General features: G+C 38.9%; 1 protein-coding gene across 12 annotated transcripts in view; it reads left to right on the top strand.

The window, feature by feature from the left end:
• Window positions 1-20,887, top strand: part of LOC147828522 (PMS1 protein homolog 1-like) — a 165,754-nt gene that overhangs the window by 8,376 nt on the left and 136,491 nt on the right. For all 12 annotated transcript variants that reach the window (XR_015450650.1, XR_015450649.1, XR_015450655.1 and 9 more), the window contains exons 3-4: window positions 4,710-4,812; window positions 17,700-17,863. Coding sequence is in view for 3 of the 12 variants with exons in the window: in XM_087209642.1 (XP_087065768.1) it covers window positions 4,710-4,812; window positions 17,700-17,863 (267 nt within the window). In the remaining 9 variants the exon portion in view is untranslated. The remainder of the gene's footprint in view (window positions 1-4,709; window positions 4,813-17,699; window positions 17,864-20,887) is intronic.

Below are 20,887 nucleotides of genomic sequence, written 5' to 3'. Positions count from 1 at the left end.
TACCTAAGAATGGTAGTGAGGGCCCGGGGATGTAGCTCAGTGGTGCCGCCGCCGCCCGCCGCCTGCCTCACAAAGGCAAGGTCCTGAGTTCGATCCCCAGTTCCAAAAAAAAAAAAAAAAAAAAGAATGGTGATGAATGGCTGTTACTGGGTTATATAGTCATTGTTAGTACGTTCTAGTGTACTCCTATTTAATTAAAAGAATAGTTTACTATAAAGCACTATGCTGTGTTACCCAGGCAATGGCCCCATGTATCTTGTGTTCACCTTGTTTCTTGATTGTATCATGTAGGTGGGTATAAGTGCACCCACTGGTGTTTGCGTAATGATGATGTTGCAAGACCCTGTCTCAAAAAAACCTAGAAGGTAGTGAAAATTCTGTTTTGGTCTTCTGATAAAAATTTTATAAAGACTATATAGTATGTGTTGTTCCATCACATAATAAGCTGCATATAATAATGGACTTCCTTTTTAAGATGATATTATAAACATACTGTAAATTATACATTCCTTCCAAAGAAACATTTAAGAAACTTATTTAAGCTTGCAGAACTGGATTTATTTATTTTTTATTTCACTTTTTATTGTTTATTGGTACTTTTTAGGTATACATCATGATCACACTCATTATTGGGAGAACTGGGTTTAAATGGAGGTTAAGTTGTACCTTTGTTTTAGGAGGAAGGTAGGACTGGTTTTTTTTTTATTAAAATGAGAACAAACTGAATGTCGGAATCCGGAGCCTAGTCCTAAATATCATGTTTGAATAAGAGTGTTGGCCAGATGTATGAAATAAGACTTATTTAGAGAGTCATTTTCTTCCCATCTATAAAGTGAGGATGATGATTTGAGGAACAAGTAAAATAATGCATACCGAGGAGTCTTGAATAGTGTTATGTACCATGCAGGTGAAAATTGTTTCTGCTTTGGCCTTGAATGTGAAAAGCAGTGGGCTGCTGTGTCACGCAGGTGATGAAATGATGAGTCTCGTTTATTCCCTTGTCAGCAAGGGTGTTTCATCTCAGTGTGCAAAGGTTACGCATATGTCTCCACATTTTTGGGAAATAGTTTCTGAAACTTTATAACCATAGGTATATTCCTTCTAATTTTTATCAGAGGTCTTCATTTTGCAGCATAAGTCCATTTTTCCCTTAGAATTGGAAGTTACCCTCCGTCTTCTGTGTATGACTCATACTGTATTTGTTGATTCATTCATCCTACATTTTTTAAAGTTATTACCATGTGGATAATATTCTGACCTGTTAATTATACAGAATTTTGTGATAACACAGAATCTATAGGCTTGTTACTGTTTTATATCACGTTAAACCTCCATGACGTAGGGGAGCAGAATGAGAAGCTTACTTACTGTGTTGTGAAGACGGGAACTGGGACTCCCTTATTTGTGGCCCACATAGTTGTAAAGGGCAAAGGGATGTCTCTGGCAGCATTCTGATGTTTCTGGGCCAAACAAATAACTGACTCCTTTTCCTCAGTGTAGTGTGCCTTTGCTGTCCTTTAGAGACAGTAGTAGACCTTTAGTCAGAAGAAGCATGGAAAGTTTTGAAGTTGTTTGGGATATTATGGTTCCTACGTGCAGCCTCCTCAAAAGCAATACACAACTCTGTTGAAAATAGTAGAGCCAGGGCCAGGATTTTCCTGTTACCAGTCTCCCTGTAATAGGGTAGCTAGAACTAAGTTCTAAAGTCAGAGTACTCATATTAGTGTTTATCTGTGGGTAGGCAGGCATACTCAACACAGAGAAGAGAGACATTTCATTCAGGCAAAAGCCTATATTTCACTCAGTCATAAAGGCCATTAATCTGCATTTTCAGATTCCTGTTTCTGTGCCATTCTTCATCTAAAAATCCGCGCAGGGCTGGGGGTGTAGCTCAGTGCTCGAGCACTTGCCAGCATGTGCCAAGCCCTGGGTTTGATTCCCAGCACCGCAAAACATTACAAAAGTCAGCCTTCCTATTGCCCCAAAAGGCTTTTTTGTAATTACCTTCAATAAATTTTTGTCAAGATTTTTGCCTGATTCCTGAGTTTTAAAATTTACTTTCTAACTCAAAATTGAGGAAAACTGCTCTTCTGAAGTTTAAATGCCTTTATATAATTTTGTATTAGTACTCTAATTCCTTCAGTTTAGCTTTTATTAACTGACTAGCTAATATAACCCATAATAAGGTCCTTTGAAGACTTCTAAAACTTCTCCTTTTCAATACTGTTTTTCTTTAAAAAAAAAATTCTCTTGGCATCACTGGATTTACTCACTCACACAGTTTCTCAAATGTCTCTTCTAGGAATCACCAGTAATAGTTTTTAACATTTGAGATTCTCCTGATGATGGAGTTACTGCACCTTCACATGCAAGCTGCTGCACAGTTAATGCATTCTAAACCCATGTCTGGTCCTAAAAAAGGTTTCCTGTCCAGGATATAGGTTATTCTTTTTTGAGGGAGGGTACTAGTGATTGAATCCAGGGCCTTTGCACTGATGTACATACATCCCCAGCCCCTCCCCCCCTTTTTGAGACAAGGCTTTGCTGAGTTGCCCAGGGTGGGCTCCTAAGTTGGGACCTTGCTGGCCCAGTCTCCCAGAGTGCTGGGATTATAGGCATGCCCGGTCCTCTTTCACTTTTTTAGCCCTTCAGTTTATTCACGCACTCTGGAATAAATTTACTACCCGTTAGTATGTTTTAAAAGGATGCATAAGTTACTACCTTACAGAATGCTTTTAAGTGGTTAAAGAAAAATCTCATGTAACCTTATGAAATAAGAGATCATCTTCATCTTATCGTCACTCCCCCAAAGATGATAGTGTAATCTTTCATTTGGACCATGCAGAAGCCACTGGCAGAGTTAGTGCCGGAACTAAGAGTTCCAGGGCTGCCTTGCTCAGTGACACCGACTTGAGGTCAGGTGCCCAGCTCTTTAGAGAATAGAAATAAAATTCACTTGACCTTGGAATTTTGGAGAAGCACTTGATTAAATGTAGAATTGTTTTAAAGGGACAGTTGTGGAATAATTAAACCTCAGGAAAGAGAGTATCTAGTCATTTCTGTCTTCTTTGTTTTGGATTATACTTTATTAGAAGAAATCATTAATGGATACATTACAGTTGGGTTGTAGCAGGGAAGATTAAGATTAGTTACCAGGAAAATATTTTGAATTACACAGCTCTCAAGCCACGGAATTAATTTTGGAAGAGGTAGAACGGTCACAGAGTACACAGAAGTTCACAACTTTTAGATACAGCTTTTTTCCCAGTGCCCTTAATAAGGTTTCTATGGACTTCACTCTCAGACTGCGACAGGCTCTGCTAGCACATTGGGCTAGAAAAGTCATATTTTGGGGGTGGTTCTGGTATTCTTACTGAGTGCCCACATGTTCCACAGGGCCATATGGCCCCCAGTGAATCTGCTTGGTGAGGACAGAGTGGCAGAACTGGCAAATGTAGATGAAAGTGAACCTGTGAGTTCCATCAGTAGAGGAAGATCTTTGTGGTTTCTAAATTATGTAGACATATTTAGGATATTCAGCTCTGCTGAGTCCAAGGATAACGAAGAAAGATTACACTCAAGTCTGGTCGCTCTTGCTTACTATGTGTGGCTCCCTTCTTCCCAGTCCCCTTTGCTGTCCTTGAGCCAGCATCCCCACTCCCACTCCTGGTCTCGTGGCACAGGTGTGATTTACTATTCTTACACTTTCCTGCTAATCTTGCAAGCACGAGGGAGCTCAAATGAGTACACATGCTCTTAAATTTGTATGGCTAACATCTGAGGAAATAGTTTCTTTCTTTTTAAAATCTTTGCGGTATTTGGGGATTGAACTCAGGGTCTTTGCATCGAGCTGCACCCTCAGCCCTTTTTATTTTTGAGACAGAGTCTCAGTAAATTGTAATGTTGCCTGGGCGGGACTGGAACTTGTGATCCTTTTGCATCAGCCACCTAGACTGCTGGGATTATAGGCATGTGCTACTATACTCAGCGAGGAAATAGTTGCATAGTGAATGAATTTCTCCCTTTTATTAATGCTCAAGTTTTTCTTTTAACTAATAAAAAATTTGCACTTAATGAGTTTAAAATTTGGGTTTAAGAAAAATGTGTCCGTAAAGATATATTTGTATATTTTTAACTTTCTGATCCATAAACGTTAAATACAAAAATGCAGCTTTACACAAGTTGTAACAGGGGGACAGAATGATCAGTTTACCTAAGGATTATTCTTTTGTCCACAATTTATGGAAATCTGTTAAAAAACATTCCTTGGGCCGGGGATTTAGCTCAGTGGTTCCGGTGCCTGCCTCGAAAGCGCAAGGTCCCAAGTTCGATCCCCGGTACCAAAAAAAAAAAAAAAAAAAAAGCAAACAAAACAGATTCCTTAAATGCAGATGAAATGTTTGCTTTTACATATGTGAATCATATATACACCCCAATCACCATTTCACATATATTGGTTTGTTTTTGTGTGTTTGAATTAAAATACTGAAAAATCAATAATTTGCAACAACAAAATATATAAGCTGCTCTACTTATTAGTGTAACTCTTAAGAAATATTTCAAGAGAAGTAGTCATAAGAATTATCAAGTAAAATGTTTTTAATATTAAGTAAATATGTTATAATGACCAGTATTTCAAATCTAATTTAGTAGTGAACCTGTTGCAATGTCTAAAATGATAATTGTACTAGAGAATTTTTTATTTCCAGGTTTTAATTACAACAAGGACAGCTGCTGATAATTTTAGCACCCAGTATGTTTTAGATGACAGTGGCCACATAGTTTCTCAAAAACCTTCACATCTTGGTCAAGGTAAGAGGGTAGCTTTATAGCATTCTTTACCTTTTCTGTCTAGTTTGTTTAAAAAATGGTATTATCCTCTGAATTGAGATGTATTGTTTTGGACCTGATAAAATCTAGTTAAAGTGAATGTTCAACCTTTAGTTATGAACCTCTCAAGTACTCAAGAGGAGTTATGTTGGGGACTGTGCACAACGCTGTATTAGTCTGTGCAAAAACTATCAGAGCATTTATTTTCCTGTTGCTGGGTTGCCAGTGTCATCTTTAAATATGAAGGACAGTATTCTATTGAAACACCTAAAACATCATGGAGTTTTGACAGTGATAATAAACCACAGTATTAAGGTGATATGATTATGTAATAATTTAAAATATATTTCTTTATGGAAAATTTCAAACATATGCAGAAGTAACAGGATAGTATATGCATGGCTATTTAAACAATTAACAACTTCTTGACAAGAACCTTTTTTCTAATACCCTAACATATCTTCTTTCTCTGTATTATTTTGAGGAGAATAAGTATATTAATTCTTATTCCTACTTACGGTGTAATTCTTTTTTTTTTTCATACTGGGGATCAAACTCGGGCCCTTCCGCTTGTGAGGCAGGCAGTGTACAGTGTAATTCTTAAGTTGTCTTACATGTAATTTTCTTACATTTTATTATAAATTCATATTTAATTTTGTTTCCTCATTATAATTTATCAAAGTCCTTTATTTTTCCTATGGTTTCCTTCCAGTTTAAGCATTAAATTATTAGATTTATTTTTTTGCAAATACTCCTGTCTTCATTGAAATATATTTTCTGGTATCTTAATTCTTATGTCAAATTTGCTCACTCTTATTTTATAAAACCTCAGCATAGTTACAATTAGGGACTATGTTTCCTAAAAAGAAATACTAGTTTTTTCCTCATTTATTCTGATAATGAAAATGAGTTCAAGTCTAGTGTGATGTATAATAATAAATATTATACACATTTTAATTAAAATCGAGTATAATTCTTTTACTATATGTTGAACAGTGGGACAAAGAGGCTTAAAAAAAATGATTCCTCTCAGGAAATGCTCTGACCCTGGGTCTTAGGAGTTCAAATTAGGAAACCATTAGGAGTAGCTATCTAGTAGAGTACTTTGAAGTAATCTCCTTACCTTATAAAACTTAAAAGTATTTATTTTTATCTTAGTAGTAACCAGTCTAATCTGCATGGCCAGTGGCTCTGCATCACTCATACTTCTTATGCTTTTCTGTATTCGTCTCTATGGGAACTATGAAATAACAATCCTTTAAATATGGACTCCATCTGATCTTTGCCCTTTTGCTGGTTGATTTTTCTTCCCCTGCTGACCTCAGTTTTCTACTTTTAGTAAGACTGGGTATGCATAGTAAGGAATTTTTATAGTCAGTAAATGAACCTTATTTTCTTTAGCCTGTTCTTGTATCTTAAGAAATAAACATAATTGGAAGGTAAATAGCTACAAAGCCGGTGAGTGCCTTTCATAATTCACTTTTTTCACCTAATTACACTTGATTGGTTAGGAAACAACAAAAAGTCTTAATTTCAAATTGTTCTAGATGGGCTTATAAAAATCCACAAACACTTTCCAAAGCCTTTTATGTTTACATTGCTTAGTGCTAGTGGTTTTTGAGTGATTGAATCATAGACTCACATTTCACCAGCTGTCATTAGCTTCCATTTAAATGTTTTCTGTGTAAGATAAAACTACAGTTCAGCTATCCTAGTTTATACCTGTGCATTTAGGGTTCTTTTGGATTAATTTCTGCTGTGGTGTGAGCATCCTTGCTTAGCACTTACTCTTCATATAGTCTGATCGGATGACACTTAGAGATAACATAACGGTAGGTGCAGGCACAACTTACAACAGAATCTTATTTAGACATTGGAAAACTTGTTACTCCTTTAAAAACATTTAAAGATGTTTTAAAAATAACTTATGAGAAGCTGCATTTCTGGTTTTTCTGGGTATGGGTATCTTTTTATGGATTATGCCATTTAAAGTAGTTTATGTGTTTAACAAAATTCCATTCTAATTGGCTTTACCTTCTATCCACTTGTTTTAAAGCACTGTACCTGATTTTTTGAACTAACCAGAAATACAGAAATGTCTCTAGCTTTTAAATTCTTTTACTAAGAATGCTGACTAAATTATTTTAGTCATACTTTTTCTATCATCACTTCTATTTCCTTTACCTTAACCAATAGTAAGCGTCTAATTTGATTTACCCTCCTAGATGCCTCCCCTCCCCTCAGTTCTTCTGCCTTGGGAATTTCTCAGACATCAGAAGTAGTGTGATCAGGATGTTCCTTTTCCAACCATATTATTAGAGTAGAGTATCATGTTCTATACGAATGCCTACTATATATGATTGTGCATGTATTGAAAGATCTTTTTATCTTAATTGAAGAGTGGAACTTTATTCGTTAGTTTAAGAATACTTTCTGATATACAGGCGTCCACACATTTACATTAGGAGTATAAATAGTTGCCTTTATGAGTGACATAACATAGGGTTGTGTAAAAATATAACAGGGAGCTTATTACAGGAATGCAGTTTAATCCGGTGTTTGAAGAATGTGCTAAAGTTAGAGAGCTGAGCAGTTCTCTTGTAAAATATGATAGTGTACTGGGGCCTTCTCCCTATTGGCTAGTATTGCTTGATATTTTGAGGGATACAAATTTCATTTGGAATCAGAAAAGTCTTTTCCATCAGTAAGTTTTATGCAGAGATGTAATTTGCATCTTATTAGTAATTCTTAATTTACTCTGAGAATATTTTTCAGGGCTTAGATAATATGGTCTTTGGGATATAACATATTTAAAAATCAAGAAGTTTTTTCCACTTTTATAAGCACATTTCTATTTTGTCCCATTGATTTCTGCTCACCTGCCTTTTTTCTATCTGTTCCTAGCTACAGTAGATGACATTAGACTAGTGAGGAGCCCTCTAGGATGAGTAAATGAATAATGACAAAAAAAATGAGGCCACTAAATGCCTAGAGGGAGGTTAGCAAGTTTTTTTAGAAAATAGGGTACTTGAGTTTAAAGATAATGGGTAAAAAGGCATGGGAGTGTAACTTCCCAGTGAGAAGAATGATGTATGTAGAAGGATTGTCAGGGCATCCATGGGGCACAAGTCTGTAATCCCAGGGGTCTGGGTGCTGAGGCAGGAAGATGGGAAGTTCAAGGCCAGCGTAGACTATGTAGTGAGACCCTGCCTCAGAAAACAAAAAGGACAAAGGAGAAGGGAGAGCAAGAGGGGGAGGGGGAGGAGGAGCTGTGGAATGTGGTGGCGGAAGCCTGTAATCCTAGCCACTTTGGAGGCTGAGTCAGGAGGATTGCAAGTTGGAAGCCATCCTGGCAACTTAGCAAGACTCAGACTCAAAAATAAAAAGGGTTGGGGATATAGCTCAGTGGTAGGGCACCCCAGTACCAAAGAAGAGGAGGAGACCATTGCTCCATTGCTCTCTTTGTAGCAATGAAACACTTTATAACTTAAAAATTTTGTATTTTTCTTTAAACTTGTTGAAGTGCAATGTCACAGACAAATTTAAATGAACTAAGTTCAAGAGTTCTAGGTGAAAAGTGACTGGCAGTAATTTGTATCCGTGGGAATATTAACCGAATTAGGAGGCATAGGATGGACAAAGAAGCAAGTCTGCCTTCCGTAAAGGATCTTGTATGACAGTGCAGTAAACTAGCTGAACTTTGAATAGTCTCATGTGGACTCTTGTGGACTACTGTAGTCTCATGTGGACATGACACATGGATATGAGATTCCCAGACACTGAGCTAATTCACCCGACTCACCAAATCTCATCAGGACTTTTGCTGAGTAAGCCTTGAAGAATAAAGTTGGGGCTGAGCTAGTAAAGAAAGATCTTAAAGCTGCAAGGACCTGAGTTCAATCCCCGGTACCAAAAAAAACCACAACAACATCACCAAAAAAAAGAAAGATCTTAAAGCTTTGCTGGAGCAAGAGGACTGATTCTATCCTTAAGACGTTGGAGATTCAAGGTGAACTGGAACTAAATAAAGGGGCAACTCAGCTCCAACCCAAACTCATAATTAGATTGGAGAAGCATGCTCTTCACTTGCTCGAGAGGAGACAAGAACTTCCTTTGGGAGAAAATATGATCTTCTTTAGTATCTATTCTTCTGTATACAATATCTGGCAAAAATAAAACTTTTGAGGCATATTCAGGAAGGAAAATGAGATGCATACTAAGGAGGGGGGAAGAAAACCAGTTATAAAGAAACTCACCGGTGAACCCGATATTTGAACTAAAAGATGACAGCTTTAAAAACTACATTAAAGAATTTTGAAAAATGATCAAAATCTTTAAGAAAATGGAGAATTTCAGTAGATAAATGGAAACTAAAATCTAAAACTGTAAGAGTACTCTGAATAATTGATAGGATGGGTGCTGTAGTTTAGATCTAGAATGCCTCTGAAAGACCTATGTGGTAAAGCCTTGGTCTCCAGTGAGAGATCTTCTGTTCTTTGGGGACATGCCCTCAAAAGGGATATTGGGGTACACTCCTTTCCGGTCTCTGGTCTCTGCTTACACCCTGCTGGTGAGCAGTGTCTCTGGCCGGATGCCCCTACTGAGATGCTCCCACTCTGCTTCATTAGAATCTCAAAAGCAACAGGGCCAACTGACTGTGGCCTGGAAACTCCAACGTTGTGAGCCAAATAAATCTTTTAAAATATATTATTTCAGTTATTTTGTTACAGGAATGGAAAACTAACACCAAACGTTGAGAAGTGGGTTGTTGCTTTTACTGCATGATGATGGAGAGAAGCCTTTAAAAGTAGTTCACAAGAGGAGTTAGAAAAAGTTTGGGGTATCAGGCTAGAAAAAAACCTGGAGTGCTGTAAGCAGAGCTTACTGTGTGATTCTTATGAGGAATCAGAAGACCAGAATGTTGATAGAAATGTAGACAGGAAAGATAATACTGAAAAATTTTTGTATAGTAGAAATACACTATTGGGGATTGGACTAGAGAATACCGTGACAAAGAATTTAATTGTATTATATTCATGCCCTGAGACTGTAGGAGGCTAAGCCTAAGGGTGTTGGATTAGTTTATCTGGCTGAGGATATTTTTTTGTTTTGTTTTTATTATTTTTTGTTGTTGTTGTTTGTTTGTTTTTTTGGTACCGGGCATTGAACTTGGGACCTTGCACTTGGGAGGCAGGCGGCAGAACCACTGAGCTAAATCCCCAGCCCTATGGCAGAGGATATTCCAAGGCAGCATAAAGTTCGGGCAGCCCCATGAACGTGACAGCCATCTTTTAACCCAATTTAACAGTAAGAATTAGCAAAGGGGAGAGAAGCAGGAACATTTGGAAAATTTGCAGTTTGGCCCAGAAATAGTACATGTAAAGTACTTCTTTACATAGTTGTTATGAGATCAGCACTGATATGGTTGCTAGAGAGATCAGCACTGATAAAAAATAACTAAGAGAGGGCTGGGGATTTAGCTCAGTAGTTCCGCCACCTGCCTCGAAAGTGCCAAGGTCCCGAGTTCAATCCCCAGTACCAAAAAAAACAAAAACAAAAAAACCCAAGAGCTTTATATCAGGACAATAGACAGGATGCCTAGCGAGAATGTCAGAAGTTAGCAAAACAGGAGCTATCACAGGGTCAAAGATGTGGAAATGAAAATCTGTTTCAAAGAATGTCCAGTACTGAGTGTTTTTGAGAAGAATGCCTTAGGATGCCCTTCCTGACTATGACTGCCCACACCAGCAAAGCACATAGAAACCACTGCAGCAGTGGTTCAGGTGGGCCCAAGGACATCTTGGATTGGTGGCAGACCTTGGCATTAGACGCATGATGCTGATTTTGCAGGATGCAGAATTATAGGATTACCAGGTGGTATGTGGCAGGGTCATAGTCCCTACAGCAGCCCCAGACAGGGTGATATCTAGTGAAGCTGAGAGAGTGGAACTAAAGTTGCAAGGGAAATCCCAGGAAATTCAAGCTGCCAGGAATGTATAATGTTATTTTGAAAGAGAAGGCAAACAATGTTTTTTCACATAATGATAATTCTAAGAGGAAATAAAACATGTTTTCAGTTTGGAAGAAGCAGCCTGTCTTTGATACTTTCCCATTGTTGAGACACAGTACTGAGACAGCTTAAAGGAGAGGTTTATTTTAGCTCACAGTTAAAATCTGTGGTCAGCTGGCTCCAAGGCAGAATGTCATGGCAGGGGGGCAGAGTGAAGGAAAAGCTGCTCATGTCATGGTGGTCACCAAAGCAGAAAGATAGGGAGAAGCTGGGGAAGGAGATGCACCCTTCCAGGTCACACCCCCAGTGACCCATCTCTCCTACCAGATGCCACCTCCCAACAGCAGGTCAGCTGTATTGCCTCTGATTCAGTCACCTTCCCAAAACCCGACCTGTGAATGTGTGAAGCTTTAGGGGTCATTCTTGATCTAAACCACGATGTTAATTCTATACCTGGCACCCAAAACACTCATGTGCATTTCTTTTCTTTTTTTTAAGCAAAACATTTATTGGTACATTTTAGATACACATAATGATAACATTCATAGGGAATTTGTACCTGTGTGTCATATATCTTGCTTCTTTTTTGTGCATTTCTTTATGCAAAATGGATTTAGTACATCTGTAAGAGTGATGTTGCTGAAGAGTCCAAAGTCTCCTTTAGGACTCAAGGCAAAAACTCTTAGCTTATAAGCCCTTGTAAGAATCAGAGTGAAAGTTACACAGTTCTGACATACCATGGCACAGGGTAAACATTCCCATTCTAAAAGGGGACAAGCAGGGGATACACAGGAATGGGACCAAAGCAAGACTGAAACCCAGCAGTGCAAACACTAAATCTTATAGCTCTATGTCCAGCACCCCAGGGCAAAGATGTGAGCTCCAAAGGACTTTGGTGGCCCCAGCCCTATTGTACCCCTCATGACTTCTTTTGAAGTGGCTCTACTCACTACATATGGCTCTCCTCAGACTTCCATGTTCCTGGCTTCTCCAACTTCTGGAGTTTCCACAGCACCTTTGGCTTCAGTCTCACAGTTTCACTCACTGACCTTTCAGGAACATACTGCTGGCCTCCCAGGTCTTCCTGTGTAATCTAGGAAGAGGCCTCCCTGACCCCACAACTCGAGCATTCTGTATGCCTGTTGAACCACTACCACATGAATAACACCAAGGTCTGATGCCAGCTCAAGCAGTAACCAGGCCCACTTGAATCATGGCTGCAGAGACCTCTGAGTGCCTGCCTACCAGTGGAGCAAATCCTGGCAAGTCAATTGCCTAGGCAGCCCTGTGAAGCAGGGTGCCCCAGAGCTCTCTTTTCAAATGAAAACTTTGCAGCTTTATACTCTTAAGCCTGCAATTGCAGATTTCTGATATGCCCTCAAGGCATCTTTTCTGTTGTCCTGATGCAAAGTACTTGACTTGGCTTCTTTTTAGTGTTAATCTTTTTAGCAGCCAAACTTTTTTGAGCCAAAATTTTATAGGCCCCAGTTTTATAGGCAGCTGCTTTGTGGCCACCAGCAAAAATTTTCAAATTACTCAGCTTGGCTTTTTGCTCCTTATAGTATATCTTGCTAAAAGCCATAAATAGTATCCACGCTATATGCTGAACGTGGGGCTTCCTTGACATTTCCTCCATAAGATTGATTAGTCTACCACGCTTAATCTCAACCTCTCATAAAATCTTAGTATATGAGCAAAATGTAGACAAATTTTCTGCCATAGAATAACACACATGGTCTAGAGTCCAGCTGCCAATGTAGTCCTTTTATCCAACTGAAACCTTCTGATCCTGGTCTTTACCATGTGCATTTTTCTCAGCATTCTGGTCTCCTGAGCTCTAATCAGAATCTCATCAAGCTTGGTTTATGGCATTGTAGGGTTTCTCTAGCTGGCACCTCTAAACCTTTCCAAACTCCTCCTTGTAAATCACATTGTTAAGTATAATCCTAGCATCGACTCTACTCTTGGAACCAAAACCTGTCTGAGATACTTACTCATTGCTAAGATCAATACTGGCCAGCCACAACTTAAAGGAGGAGAGGTTTATTTTGGCTCATAGCTATAGTCCCTGGTAAGCTGACTCTGGGGCAGAACAGCATGGCAGAGGGCTATAGTGGAGGAAGAACTGCTCACATCATAGCAGCCAGGAAGCAGAGAGAGAGAGAGGAGGAGCTAGGGAGAGAGAAATCCTTACAGGTTATGCCAAGGTGACTGGCTTCTTCCCAGCAGGCCCCACCTCCTAACAGGAAGTCGGCTGTATCACCCCTCAGTCATCTTCCACATCTCTACTTCTCTTCGCGTGAGGCCTGTGGAGGACATTCTTGTTCCGAATGGTAGCACAGTCCTCGATAGGGTATTTAGGATGGATCTCTAGAAGTGTGATATTTAGGCCAGGATCTGGAGGTTGTTCAAGGGTTTGGTCATCCAAAGGGTGGATGGAAGATGCCAGGGCCCTGAGTTGTAGTCAGATCTGAAGTGCTAAAGAAACACAAGAAAGAAGATTGACAGGAGAGGATGTAGCCATAGGCTAGGTACGCACAGCCTTGTAAGCTTTTTTCCTCTCCTGTCCCACCTATTTTTCCCCAGTTAGCTGTATTATTAGTAATCATTGAAAATATTGACTCCCAAACAATTGTTCTTCTCCAGTATATCTTTCATGTCATGAATCCTGATTTAATGGTTATATTGCAGATCTCATCCATATTACCATCTCCTAGTTATATTCCACTTTTAGGACTCTTTGCTCACCAAATTTATTTTCTTTTCTTCTCTTGTCGTGAAACCTCTATTTTGATGTAATTGTCATTTGGTTAGAGTTCATATTCAAATATACTAGAGTGACACACTTCTAAATCTTGATAAGTCCAAAAATGTGTTCATTTTCCTCTTAGCCATATCTTAACTAGGTGTAGGTTTCTTAACTTCCCCTTAAAAATTTATAGATTGTCCATCTTCTAGTGTTGTAGCGAAGAAATTTGATGTTAGTCTTTTCTTATAAGAAACTTTTTCTTTTCTGTTTGCAAGCTTGTAAAAATTTTTTGGTTTTTTTGAATTTTGAGATTTTTAGAGGAAAATGGTTTCTTTTGTTTTAAAAATATTCCTCATAACTGAGTAAGCTCTTGAAATACACACTCAAACTTTAATTCTAGAAGATATTTCTCAATTATTAAGTCTTCATTTGTATTTTCCCTCCTCTTGGAACTCCTGATTCTATGCTAGGGTTTATTAGTCTTACATTCCCCTTAGGATTGCCTTTTCTTTATGTCTTTGCCCATTGTTACAAGCAGTAGGACCTATTATATAGTGAATTTTAGCCTTTTTAACTTTGCTTCACAGTAAAAAATACATAATACTTAGCAGCCCAATTCACATAAATCAAATCACAGCAAAAATTTCATGCAACAGTGAAATGTGATGCTCCATTTTCTATCCTGGTTTATTCTTTTTATTCTATTTTATCTTTTAAAAAGATGCTAGTTGCTATACACTAAATGAGTGGTTCTCAATCTTGGGCAGCTTCCCCTGAAGCAATTAGCAATATTTGGGGATATTTTCGATTACTATGACAGGGTGGGGTGCCACTAGCACTGAGTGGGTAAGAAGCCAGAAATGCTGCTAAACATTCGATGATACACAGGACAGTCCCCAGCAACAAATTTATCTGGTCCAACGTTAGTGTCATAGTGCCAAGATTGAGAAACCCTACAACAATGATGATTTCCACTTTTAAAAAGAGTTGAAGAGGGCCGGGGATTTAGCTCAGTGGTTCAGGCCCCTGCCTCGGAAGCGCAAGGTCCCGAGTTTGATCCCCGGTACAAAAAAAAAAAGAGTTGAAGATCATCACAGTGACAGGGAAAAGTTGCAGGAGGGGGAGATCACATGGCAGGCAGGACAGGTGACGAGAGACTGGGGAGGGGCCAAGCTTACTCTTCACAAGTTGCTCTTGAGAGAACAACTGAGGCCTCACCTTAACTCCTCCGGCAGCACCCCAGTGACTAGCCCAGTAGGCCCTACCACTTCACACTGCCACATTGAGGACCAGGCCTCCAGCATGGGAATGCTTGGAGGACAAACCGTATCCGAACTGTATCATCCCACCCTAGCCTCCTGGGTCCTGTCTGTCTAAATACAAAATACAATCTTTCTATCCCCTGTAGCACCCAAATCTTAACTCCTCCAGCTTCACTCAAAAGTCCAAAATCTTATCCAAGGCTCAATACCAAGGAGCAGGGTCATTGATTTAACTATGCCTAAAAACAAGCATCTTAGCTGTTAGCCTGAAAAATCAAAAAACAAGTTCCATTTTTCTAAGATACAAGGGTGGGACAGAGAGGATAAGCATTCCTGTTCCAAAATGAAGAAATAGGCAAGTGGAAAGGAGTAATTTTCTCAAAACTGTCAAGACTGCATGACTCTTGTATTCTATCCACCTACAAAATGAGCACCATATGGATGCCACTAAGGTCTTCTGTTGGCACGCGTGGTGCCTTGGCCCACCTGAACTATGTCCTGCTGCTATGAAGCATTTCTGCAGCAAACAAGTAGTAGAATCCCAGAGCAGCCTGGCAGCCTCGGACAGTGAGTCTTTGCTGGGAACCCTGGACTCTAACCCTGAAACAAATTTGCACTTTTAGGTCTCTGGGTGTACAATAGGAAGGGTAGCCTTAAGGGTCTCTGAGTTGCCCTCAGGGTTCTTTCCCACTGTCTTGCATGGGGCTCCCTTTTATCCACAGGGATGCAAGCTGTTGCTCAGCTGCATTCTGATTTTATTCTCTTGAAAATGTTTTGGTTTTTTTTCTCCATCTCTTTCCCTAGACAGGCTATGAATTTTCCAAATCCTTCTGCTCCATTTCCCATTGCTCTCCTTTCACACTGAAAGCAGACAAAAGTATCCACTTAAGGCCTTCTGTACGTCTTCTAGAAATTTCTTCTACCGTCTTGGCGTAGTGGTGTGAGTGTGATCTCAGCTGTTCAGAAGGCAGAGGTAGGAGGAACACAGGGTCAAAGGTCAGTTTGGGCAACTTAGTGAGATACTGTCTCAAAATCAGAAATGAAAAGGGCTAGGGATGTAGTTCAGTGGTGGAGTGTGTCTGGGTTCAATCCCCAGTATCAAAAAAGAAAACAGATCTTCTGCCTGAAAACTAGTCCTTCATTCTTGAAGCTGGCCTTCCATAAAGTGAACACAGTGTATCCAAGTTCTTTACAGTGATGTTATGTGGGTAACTTTTATTCTAAGTTCCAGTAGAATCCTCATTTTCATCTAGGACTAGTTTGCTCTTCTCATCTTTTGCGTCATATCCAGAATTGCTTCTGATGTTCTCCTTACAGCATTCTAGGCTTTTTCTAGACTTTTCTTCCAGACTCTTTCAATCTCTGCCTATTACCCAGATTCAAAGCTGCTTTTACATTTTTAGGCATAGTTACAGCAATGACTCTGCTCCATGGTATCAACTGTATTAGTCTGTTTTCTGTTGCTACAGAAACAAAATCTGAGGCTAGAAAATTTATAAAGAAGAGAGTTAATTTAGTTCACAGTTTAGGAGGTTCAGGGGCTGTGGTGAGGGTCTCTTCACATGATAATGGAGGCATGTGCAGGAGGGAGGGATCATACCCAGCAAGACATGAAGCCAGAGACCTAAATTGGTGTTTTGTTTGTTTGTTTGTTTGTTTTAACTCTTCAGTGCATGGTTTTCATTTCTGGCTATATATTCATTAGAATCACATAGGGAGATTGATTTAAGAAGTCTGAGATTTGCTGGTGACTAGTAGTTTTAAAACATATTTTAAAAAACAAACAGGTGGGTGAAGTGGTGCATGCCTATAATCCCAGCACTCAGGAGGCTAAGGCAGGAGGATTGCTGCGAGTTCAAGGCCAGCCTGAACTTCATAGCCAGAGCTTGTCTCAAAAAGCCAAGAAAAGACAAGATAAGACACATACCTATTGCATATGGCCATGACAAACAACTAGTCTTTTTTGGGGGGGAGGGGGTCAGGTACCAGGTATCAAACTTTGAGACCTTGCACTTTCGAGGCAGGCAGCGGAACCACTGAGCTAAATCCCCGGCCCTACAAACATCTAGTCTTAGTTTCATGTAATTTTATTTTTTTAGATAAAAGCTACTTATTAACCTAATCGTTAACAAGTGTAATTTTTATTAGCTTTTTAGTTTAATTCTTTTGTTTCATTGTCCTGTGTTTTGAATGTTGTTGAAGATGGGTAAATAAAACCAAGTTATTGGATATTAGTTCAGGTAAGAAATTTTAATGGTATAATTAAGGTTATCACGTATGTTGTATATTCTTGTACCACCTGTAGATTGTAAAGTGCAGAATAAACATCTCCAGGTAGTTTGAATATCAGCAGATTTCTTAACCTGCATTCTAACATTGTGTGGTGGCAGTGTCTGGAATCGCAGCTAGGAAAGTGAGGCAGGAGGATCACAGGTTAAAGGCCAACCTGAACAACTTAGCAAGATCCTGTCTCAAAATAAAATAAGAAAAAGGGCTGGAAATGTAGCTCAGTAGTAGAGTACTTGCTTAGCCTGAGCGAAGCCCTGGGTTTAATCCTCAGTACCAGAAAGAAAAAAAAAAAAGATACTGCGTTCCAGTGAGCCCATGTTCCTCTGCACTGGTAGAAATAAAATTATACTTGCTTAGACTGCATACTTAGCAGGTTACAGATAGAGTCTAGCAGGAGATCAGAATAGTTTGCAAAGATGAGCTTTCCTTTCCTCCCACACTGGGAGGAGGATTAGCTTTTAGGTATAGAAAGGGTTCCTTACTGACTATGGATTTGAGTATGAATTTGAAGATCTTTAAAATTTCTTCCATGTCTAACTAGCCTTTTATTTGCCAACAGGTGCAACTGTAACTGTTTTAAGATTATTTAGGAATCTGCCTGTAAGAAAGCAGTTTTACTCAACTGCTAAAAAATGTAAAGATGAACTCAAAAAGGTCCAGGATCTCCTCATGAGCTATGGTATCCTTAAACCTGACTTAAGGATTGTTTTTGTACATAATAAGGTGAGTATTGTTATATTTGATAAGATTATTTTGGTATCTAATATAATATAATAAGGAGACAATGTATTTTATCCAGATCAGTTCGATATATGCTAATGACTGAACCCCTCACTTGCGGGATTATTTGTGGGAAACCTAATCACCAGGGTGATTTCAGGACCTAGAGCCTTTGGAGGTGATTAGATCAGAGGAGCAGAGCCCTTGCGAACGGCATCAGTGCCCTTAGAGCTGCCTTCTCTTCTGCCATCTGAGGACACGCAGAAAGTGCTGCTTGTGAACCAGAAAGTTAATCCTCACCAGACTCCAGGTCTGCTGGTGCCTATCTTGGATTTCCTAGCCTCCTTATGGGAAATAAATTTGTGTTGTTTATGAGATATTTTGTTATAGCGGCCCAAAGACAAAAATTTAGTCCGCATTTGTTTAGTTGTATCTTCATAAAATAAAGAGCACCTGTAATTAATCATATAGTACCTATATAAAATTAATTTTACCTATATTTCTTAATACCTAAGATCAGTGATTCTCCTAAAGGACTTTTTAATGCAAGAAATACTTGTATGCTTCTTTCATCAAATGCAATAATAGATTCTGAAAATTGGAAGATGAGTGAGTCTTGTTCTATTCCTTCAAAGAGTTCACAATTTGGGAACATTCTTTACCTTTTACACTTTTTTTCTTTGGAAGAGCTTGGTTGGATTCAAGACCACCCTACCTCATTTCTTCCAGTTTTCAGAGCAGGCCTGTTAAGGAAAGGAATTCATCATGTGGTTTGATGACTCTTAGGGGAAGAAAGGTTTAGGTGGTTTCTGATAATCTTGTTTTTCCCCAAACTCTACAGGGTCACCTTGAAATATGTAATGGAAGGATGGGCCAGGAATTGAGCTCAGTGATCCTGCTTGCCTACCTTGCAAGGGCAAGGTCCCGAATTCAATCCCCAATACCAAAAAAAGGAGAATATGTAATGGAAGGAGAACAGACCCACACAGTAGTGTGGAAGCCTGCTGGGGCCTAGGAAATTAACATTTAACGAGGAGTGACACAGTGCCAGGATCGCTGCTAGGGGCATTAATTGCTCTCCTGTAATCTCCCCAGTAACAGCCAAGGAAGTAGACCTTAGGTCAGTTTTGCAGCTGTCCCCTGATCTGAACTCAGCGGTTTAGTATTTTATTTAGGGTTACACAATTGTTGAGATGACATTTGAAACTTAGAATGCCTTGCAGAGTACAGGCTCTTTACACTCTACTGTTTTCTTCCCATTTAATACTACATTAGATTTATATCCTTTTTTTCATATTTCAGAATACTTAGAATAACTTTGTGAGGTAAACACTATTATCTCTATTTGTATGAGGAACTTGAAGCTCAGAGCAATCAAAAATATGGGAAAAATTCATATTTTTCAACAAGTAATAGTACTTAGGTCAGAATCTGTTTTGATTCAGTTTTCTTTCTACTCCATGTCTTTTTGCCTATTAAGAAGATTCTTCTAGCTGAGCATGGTGGCACATGCCTGTAATCCCAGCACTTGGAAGGCTGAGGCAGGAGGATTGCTGCAGGTTCAAGGCCAACCTCAGCTATGTAGTAAGCTCAAGGCCAGCCTGGACTATAAAGTGAGACCCTGTCTCAAAAGAAAAAAAATTGTCAATTGTCTATTGTCAAGTGATGGTGAAATGTTTACAATCAAAATCTTTGGTCCTCTTTAAAGAAAAAGAAAAAATTAAAGAGTCAGCCACCTGTTCCTTTTGGAGGCTCTACCATGCTGACTCCTCAGGACGTTGATGGATGGAGGCTCATTCTGCTAATATAAATAACCCTTGACCTCGTGCAGTTCAGTATCCCCAAGTCAAGACCAGGGTCAGGAGAAAATAATAATCAGGAAGGGAAAACAGATCCAAAAGGCAAAATATGAAGAGGAAACAGGCATCATGTATTTGTAAAAGAAAATTGAGTGCAACTAAAGAAAAAGTTTTGAATAAGAGAAAACATAACAGATAACAGAATTATTGCCTCATGTAATGAAAATGAGTATATCAGAAGTATTTGAGATAATATAAGGAGAGCCATTGGGGGTGGTTGTCCTCCTGATGTGCAGCTTCGGGAGGGACGCGCATGGAGCGTTGAAGGAGGAAGGGGGCACCTGCCTGGCCAGATCAGCTGAATCCACCCTGGCGATCAGTGGGGTGACAGATGTCACAGCCAGATCGCCCTCTCATCCAATGGGAGGAGATCTTATTCACTTAAAGTCAAACATATCTCTTCTTTAAAGTTTATCTACCAGTGTAACACTGTCAGTCTAGGTATTTTCATCTGAGAATGAAAAGCAGTCTTTTGTACTAAACAGTATTTTATTTTCAGAGGACACTGTATCTGAACTCACATTGAGCAAATCCAGGTCCCTTTATGGCCTTCAGTAATTTCAGATTCAGTTTAAATCCTGGAGAGTATGCTGAGAATGTTATACCATGACAGTAATTTAAGATAATAAAAAGTCTTACAGTAATATTAAATGTTAATTATTACACAAGGAGATCATGTACTGAAAAAGAACAAGCTTTGTCTTTAAGCTTTTGTTTGCTCGTATGGATTATTCTTAAAATTTCTTCTTAGTTGTGTTGTGCCTAAAAAAAGGTTAAAATATATTGTTAAACCTTCTAGCACAGCACTGACATGTTATCGTAAATCTCTGAATACTGAATCCTATTTGGCTGTTAGCCTTTTTCTTTTAAACATGTTTACTTTCATTATTCTTTATGTGCTTTTTGAAGAATTTTTTGTCCTTGTTTAAAATTGAAACATGATAATATTGATGTCTTTTATTTTTTCTACATAAGAAACAAAATATTGCACATAATATGAGAAGTACTATTGCTATTTTGATAACTTGGATTAGATAGTGTTCCTTCTTTTGATGAAGGTTTAACCTGCCAAGACATTCTTTGAATACTGATAATATTGATGTTCTTGCCAGTATGGCTGTTAGAAAGAGGTATTTTCTTCTTTCATCACCATGTTCCTTGAAAGCGT

The sequence above is a fragment of the Heterocephalus glaber genome, unplaced genomic scaffold (assembly GCF_053883595.1).
Source record: "Heterocephalus glaber isolate CG9 unplaced genomic scaffold, H.glaber_assembly_v1.0 deba00001058, whole genome shotgun sequence".
Lineage (NCBI taxonomy): Eukaryota > Metazoa > Chordata > Mammalia > Rodentia > Bathyergidae > Heterocephalus > Heterocephalus glaber.
Note: the sequence above shows the minus strand (reverse complement) of the source record. Positions and strands in the feature narration are given on the sequence as shown.